General features: G+C 46.5%; 1 protein-coding gene across 1 annotated transcript; it reads left to right on the top strand.

Moving 5' to 3' along the window:
• The first annotated feature begins 412 nt into the window (after window positions 1-412).
• CBLN2 (cerebellin 2 precursor) lies at window positions 413-6,438 on the top strand. The gene is made up of 3 exons (XM_037381928.1): window positions 413-735; window positions 2,928-3,047; window positions 3,334-6,438. Exons 1-3 carry the CDS (start codon window positions 415-417, stop codon window positions 3,529-3,531), a joined length of 639 nt encoding a protein of 212 aa, XP_037237825.1. The 5' UTR covers window positions 413-414; the 3' UTR covers window positions 3,532-6,438.
• The last annotated feature ends 847 nt before the right edge of the window (window positions 6,439-7,285 follow it).

Below are 7,285 nucleotides of genomic sequence, written 5' to 3'. Positions count from 1 at the left end.
TGCCGGCTGGGCGGCCGGGGCGGGGCGGCGGGAGCCCGCGGCGGCGGCGCTCTGCTGGGTAGCGCGGTGCCCGGCTCCCGGCCGCCCGCTCCGCCGCCTCACCGCCGCCTTTGCCCTTGCCAGGCTGCTGCGCGCCGATCGCCCTCTGAGGAGGCTCCTTCGACCCGCGCGGAGGAGGAGGAGGAGGAGGAGGAGGAGGAGGCTGAGGCGGAGGAGGAGGAGAAGCGGAGGAAGGCGCGGCCGCAGCCGCCGCTGCCCAGCCGCCGTCCCGCAGAGCACTGGCCGCAGGGCGCCGCGGCGGCAGCAGGCGCGCAGCCCCCTCCGCCTCCCCGCGGCCGCCCGCCCGCGGCGGCGGCGGCGCGGGGCGCCCGCATGGCGGCGGCGAGCCGGAGCGGCGGCGGTCTGGCGCTGGGCATGGGGCGGCGGCGGCGGGGGGCGCTGCCGGAGCCGGCGGGCGGCTGCTGCTGCTGCCTGGCGGCGGCGCTGCCGCTGCTGCTGCTGCTGCTGCCCGCCGGGTGCCCGGTGCGGGCGCAGAACGACACGGAGCCCATCGTCCTGGAGGGGAAGTGCCTGGTGGTGTGCGACTCCAGCCCCTCGGCCGACGGCGCCATCACCTCCTCCCTGGGGATCTCGGTGCGCTCGGGCAGCGCCAAGGTGGCCTTCTCGGCCACCCGCAGCACCAACCACGAGCCCTCCGAGATGAGCAACCGCACCATGACCATCTACTTCGACCAGGTCAGCCGCCGCCTGCTTTGCCTTCGCTGCCCCCACCGCCGCGCCGGCCGGCCCCGAGCCCCCTGCGCCGGCATCCCCGCCCCGAGCCCCCCGCCACCGCACGCTTGCTTTCGTTCTCGCTCCCCTTCCACCTTGTAATCCTGACCCACCCGCTTAATAGAAGTTGTACAGCTCATCTCCCCGGAAACAGTTTGGGAAGTTTTTTTAGGCGGCTGCGGGGCTTTCCAGGGGTGCTGAAGGGGGATGCCGACTTCGTGTCCGGTCCCACCGCCAGTACGGGGGGGGGTTGAACGTGGGGGCTGGCGCCTCGGACGCTTGCGGGGACGCCTTGCAGCCCAGGATTTCCCCGAGCAGTCAGGGAGGAGCCGGGGGGAAGATGCGCACACGCCCGTCGGCGCTCCGTCGGAAATGCTCGTTTTCAGAGCAAGGGGAGGACGGAGATTTACCCGTGGGGAGTCGCCGGTTCTGCCTGTTCCGAGCGCATTTGGCAGTGTTACAGCAGCTCTCAGGAGGAGGGAGGGCTGAGGAAGAAGAGGGTGTTTCCCGCGTTGCCAAACGAGGTGAACGATGTCCCCGGTGGGCTATAACAGAGGGGTGTTATCCTGCACCGCATACCCCGGGCGGAGCAGCGGGTAGCCCGGCCTCGTCCTCACGTCCCTTCTCCGCAGCACTGCTTGCCTCCCAGAGCCCATGCCCCGGCCTTCCGCTTGATTTTTGAGATGAAATTTACTTTTTCTTTACCGCTCCGGCTCCTGAAGTAGTATTGCAGAGTCAGCCAACCTTAGCACACACAAACTGTTTTCTCTGTGGTTTTTATTTTTCATTTGTCTGTCCGCCGGTCATTCATCTGTCTACTGTCCCTCCTAATGAGTTTGCAGTTATTATCCTCGTGTACAAGATCTCATAAAGTCTGCTCAGTAAAGGAAAAAAAGAAAAAAAAGGAAAAAAAAGGGAGCTTGTTTCATATGTAGCGTATTTTAGACTCTTTAGCCCGCAGTGCTCAGTTCTCAGGAGTTTGATGGCGTTTCCCCTTGTTGCTCCACAATAACGGATTACTTTTTTTTTTTTGTGGGGTGGGTCTGTGTGCTTTCTTTGAAACAATAGCGTTTGGGAGGAAAATCTCAAGATTTGGGTATTTTGTTTTTGTTTCCTCCTGATTTGTATTTTTCTTCATTAAAAGAGAGTTTGTGGCCCACAAAGCTGAGCGCGGCCGGGGCGCCGCGGGGGCGGGCACGGCGGGGCGGCCGGCTCGGGCTCACCCGCTTGGGGCACGGAGCGGCCGCGGGCCCGCGCGGTCGTCGCCACTCGCTGCCCGTGACTTCTGAGCCACGCCAGGCTGCCCGTGACTTCTGAGCCACGCCAGGCTGCCCGCCGCTGGAGCCTGGAGGGGGAGCAAGCGGATAAGCCGCGGCCGGATCCCGGTGAGATCGGCGGGCTCCGCTCCGCCAGCCTGTGCGGGGCCAGGCTGCGGCCGCCGCTTCCGAGCGAGGCTTTGCACATCTGCCGGAGGGGCCAACTCTTTCTCTTTTTTCGTTGTTTCGAAAGACATTGAAATATATGACCAACTAAGAGTGATGTCGGGGAAGAGGACGAGGCCCACGCCAGGCGGCCGAGGAGGGTGCGGGCCAGGCGGCACAGCCCTCCAGAGGGACAGAGGGACATGAACTGGCACGTTACTGTTGCTGAGCATCCTCTGTTCTCCTTTGCCCGTCTCTGCAGTACTATAGTTTTATATCCTATTAAACTCGAGGTCAGGTCTGATTTCAGTAGTGTTAGCGGAAAACATATACATTTGCATTATGAGTTGATGAGTTATGGGGTGGTGGTTTTTTTCCTTCTTTCCCCTTCCTCCTTTCCTTCCCTCCACCTCCCCACTGCTTCTGCCACCTTTGCTTTATGAACAGTACAGCGTGGACGTCTGCATTTCATCTGACAAACTTTGGAGATCATTTTTGCATAACTAAATCGTTTTATGATCTGTGATGCTTTCTAACTGCCTTAGTAACTCAGCACCTTTCCCCTGCAGTGCACTTTTGATTGTTCTGCAAATGGCATTTCGACAAGGCTTTATATTGCTTGTGGAGCTCATGTGAGATTTTCACTGGGGCTTTTCTAAGGTGGGGTCTGACTTCTCTTTCTCTCTCCCTTTTTTGTTGTTTTGGTTTGTTTTGGTTTATTTCTTTGCTTTACAGGTATTAGTTAATATTGGCAACCATTTTGATCTTGCTTCCAGTATATTTGTAGCACCAAGAAAAGGGATATATAGTTTCAGTTTCCACGTGGTCAAGGTCTATAACAGACAAACCATCCAGGTGGGTTGAGATCTAAAGATGCTGTCTTACCTTTTTTTTTTTTTTTACATGCTCATTTCTAGACACTTAAGTGCATTTAGAAAACCAGCAGGTGAAGAACGAGACTTAGTTAAAGGGGTGATTTTAGTTAAAGGGGTCTGTATGCATGACAGAAGTCATGCATTGTGTTAGCTTAATTCAGACCTGTTTCTAACCTGCACTAACTAAAGTTTAATGGTGTGCACAGGGCAAAAAAGTCATTGAGAGTATTGAGAAAACTCAGATTCTCTCTCTTTGCACTTTTTAGGTAAGTTTAATGCAAAACGGCTACCCAGTGATTTCAGCTTTTGCAGGGGATCAGGACGTCACCAGAGAAGCAGCCAGCAATGGGGTCTTGCTGCACATGGAAAGAGAAGACAAAGTGCATCTCAAACTGGAAAGGGGTAACCTCATGGGAGGGTGGAAATACTCAACCTTTTCTGGCTTCTTAGTCTTTCCACTATAAAAGAAGGCTGAACAGGAGACAGATCCATGAGCTGGAGCAAGGATTCAATCATTAACGACACCCTGAACTTGGCAGCACATGACAATATTTCCAGTCACCCCGTCAGACTGTCACGGTAGAAGAATGATAACCTTCTAAACTCCAACATTTGCTTTGAATATTGACAATTCCTCGGGAACCTGCGCCTCTAATTAGTTTTAGACGACAGTGATCTTTAGGAGAAATGAAATTATCGACCTGAGCAATTTGTACCTGTGATTGTAAAGTCAATTTCGGATTTTATTGTTGGGATCATTGACTTTCTTATTTATTTTTTTCCTCTCTTTCATTTTTTCCTCTTTTTCTTTCTCTTGTTGTTGCCCCAGTGAGACAAATAACTTGGACCACACAATCGCTTTGTCAAAGGCTCGCTCCAGAGCCAGAAGAACGAAGTGTTCAGCCCAAAGAGGTGTTCTTTCCATGCTTTATTTCTTTGTGTTGTATAGCCTTAAGGAAAAAAGAAAAAAAAAAAGGAAAAAAAAAAAAAAAGAAAAAAAAAGAGTGGCTTCAGTCTCAGTCCTGTATTTTTCTGGGGGAGGGGGATTCTGGACATTACTGTGTCAAGAAGTGCTTTATCCAGTGAAGCAAAATTTGCACGATTGGAACCTTATTTGTTTTGTGTTGTTCGTGTTTTTCATCGACTTTTTTTTCCCTGATTTTTGTTTGTGTGTGCTAAAAATGTAAGCTAGATCGATCAATAAGACAAAACAAAGCACATATATACCCTGTAGCTCTAAGTAAAGCTAACCAGTGAACAATTCTGTCTGCACTTTCCAGCTGATCTTTATAGACCTATTTAGCGAGAGAGAAAGAGAGAGAAAGAACGAGAGAGCTATGTGATCCTTCAGTTACAATCCGGAAACCGGTAAAGGAACTGACATTTCTGAATTGTCCTGACATTTCTAGAAGCAACAATGGAGGCTTTGAATATCTTCTCTGACCATACCCTAAAATATATCCTTTCTTTGCGTTGCTGAGTGTATTTTGGGTGCTTTTATCTGATATTTATTTGATGTATTTGTCCACTAATGCTTGAGTACACATTCTGGAAGCATGGAGAGATGGCAGAGCAAACTCTTCCTCTTCCAAATTAAATAAAACCATCTCCACTTGACCTGTCCATAGCAAGTATAGGAGGAGTTGACACTAGCATCTTTGACAGCCTTTGAGGGAGGGGCCTCAGAGGATCAGCAAAAGCACCATGTTGCATAGGTGCCATGCATTTATTAGCCGTGTGTGCTCTTCCCAATACAAACAACCTCGGAGTTCTAGGGGTGGACGTATATGGATATTGGAGGTTAGGAAATGTTATTACCCCAATCAACAAGAGGTAAAATATCAGGCCAATGTCAATAGCATCCTTGTGCCTCATTCCCAATACACAGATCTTTCTTTGCTTTTTTTTATGAAGATTGCTGTATTAGTGTGCTGAGGAAAACCTTGCTTGAGGAGATCCAGGAGGAATTTTTATATTATTTTACATATTTTTAATCTTCACTTTTTTAATTTTAAGTATTTCATCTTGCTATTAATCCCACAAGGGTGGATGTGTATAAGAATTTATTTTTGTCAGATTTACTCCTCTTCCACAAACACATATAGTGCAAGGTATTTGCAGCAAATTGGTGGTAGCTATGTTGTATTTCAAAATTATGGTGGACATGTCATTTTCATTGTAAATTTATCATTAAAGGGACAAAGTCAATTAAAGTGATATATTCTTAAAAAAACCCTTACCTGTGTTGCTTATGATATGTCAGATGACTAAAACATAAGCCAATTTAATATTTTCACATATTTTCACCATTGATGACGATTGTTTGCTTTGATGTTTCACTTTGCTGGTTACTGAATGACTAGGTTTCCGGTTTGCTTTTTAATGGGTTAAGTTTTTGTTCCCCCTTGTGCATTGGCATGACTGCAATATTTCTAGCTGCAAATTATCATCAGGCTATGTTTAAATACACAAAATAAACCCTGAATCAGCAGCAACCTTTTTCTATTAAAATACAAAAATGGTTATAAAAATAGTTGTATTAATGGTAGATATTGTGAAAGTACCTATCAGTCTAAGCTTTTGTGTTTAAAATTTGATCACGTCTCTCAAAAAAATAGATACAGAGGTGGGTTTAAAGTCCCAAGTTTTCAGTTTCTATTACATTTCCTCAGTCTTACTTTGAAATTCTGCCCGTTTATCTCAGTTCATCTGGTTTGAATAAGGCAATGACATCTTAGTCCTGGCTCTCTCCTAGGCCACATAAGGCCAATGTTTAGGTTTTCCTTACACGTATTCTTGGAAGTTGCTTAAGCTGCTGAAGCTGCAGAATCTGAATATCCCACTTCATGTATTCAAGTTCAGTAATTTTGACCATGCTTATTTTGTAAAGTTATATATGTTTATATGATAAGCAATTTTCTTTTGAATTTAGAAAAGGTCTCTAATATACTGCCTTTCTCTCTCTTCTACTCATGTGTCCTTTATGCTAAGCTATAGAGATAAGACTGTTACATAAACAGTTAAATTAAATTGAAAATGGACAGTAAATTCTTATTGTACACTAATTACAATCATGGTGCACTTTTTTTTTAATATTCTTTGCAATATTTATTCCCTTTCCCCTTTTACTTAATTTTCTGTCTGAGTTTGAGAAGGTGCAATCTACTTGTCATTGTAAACAGTAGACATTTTGATATACTAAGGTGTGGATATCATGATATATTTTGTGTTAGAGGGGGAAAACATACAACAGCTGCACTGTAAATACAAGAAGAAATATTATGTGAGACCACTTAAAGCAGTCTCCCGTCACAGTAGGACTAGACTTCTCTAAAGTAATTTATATAAATAAATTGATTGGGTAACATTCAGAGTTGTTGTAAATTTAATGTTGAGGGGCACTATGAGAGTCCACAAGTATAAAACACATAAGGCAGTGAAGCAGTCCGATGGCACAATAATGGCTCTGTTTCCTGTGGGGGTAATAACACAATATTCCTTCTAACAATTTTCAAACTTTCTCATAAGCTGCTGTGTAACAGGATCATAAGATATTCCTATGAAAACACTGTCAGTTTCACCATTTCCCTTCTGGGGAACAATCTTCACCTGGGTGTTTTTGGGAACCACTGTTTTAGTGTTTCTTCACTGTACTTTTGGCAGGGTAGAAACCAGAAACCTGTATTAGGAATGATAAATACTCATCATATACTTCGTTGCTTTCCTCTAGGTTTTTTAAGTTTTATATCCATAGCTTGAACATGGTCTTGCAAAAACCTGTGTGCTCTCACCTCCTCCTGAGGCCATGGGTGTGATGGATGTGCAGTGTCTCTCATTACTGGTCAGCATCTTGCAATCTGGATCTGTTTATTTTAGGTGGGAGAAGGAAAGAGACAGAGACGTGAAACTAGGGAGTTGTTTAGAAGTTAAATTGTGTTTGTTGGCTGTGACTTTTCTAACTTTTAAAAAGAACATTTGGTTTTTATTGACAAAATTTCTCTATTGGACACTCTGAGAGAGTAGAAGGTAGGCTAAAAGGGCTTGTTTACTGAGGGAGTTACTCAGAAATAGCTTAAGTGGTTTCATGTCCTTGTAATGTGACATTCATTTCTGGAATAGGCAGGGTCACAGGTAACGTTGTTTAAAAATAGCTGTTAGAATTAATAGTCTGCTTCAGTCCAAGATAACTTTCTAGTGTTAACAAGCACTCAGAAATCA

Source organism: Falco rusticolus, chromosome 3, assembly GCF_015220075.1.
Source record: "Falco rusticolus isolate bFalRus1 chromosome 3, bFalRus1.pri, whole genome shotgun sequence".
Classification (NCBI taxonomy): Eukaryota; Metazoa; Chordata; class Aves; order Falconiformes; family Falconidae; genus Falco; species Falco rusticolus.
The sequence above is the reverse complement of the archived record's forward strand: the minus strand, read 5'-3'. Positions and strand labels throughout refer to the sequence as shown.

Bases quoted from the DNA above. Each gene is read 5' to 3' on its own strand.
- CBLN2 (XM_037381928.1), top strand. From the start codon at position 415: ATGGGGCGGCGGCGGCGGGGGGCGCTGCCGGAGCCGGCGGGCGGCTGC. The intron at 736-2,927 runs GTCAGCCGCCGC...TTTGCTTTACAG, and splicing joins TGACCATCTACTTCGACCAG to GTATTAGTTAATATTGGCAA. The intron at 3,048-3,333 runs GTGGGTTGAGAT...TGCACTTTTTAG, and splicing joins ATAACAGACAAACCATCCAG to GTAAGTTTAATGCAAAACGG.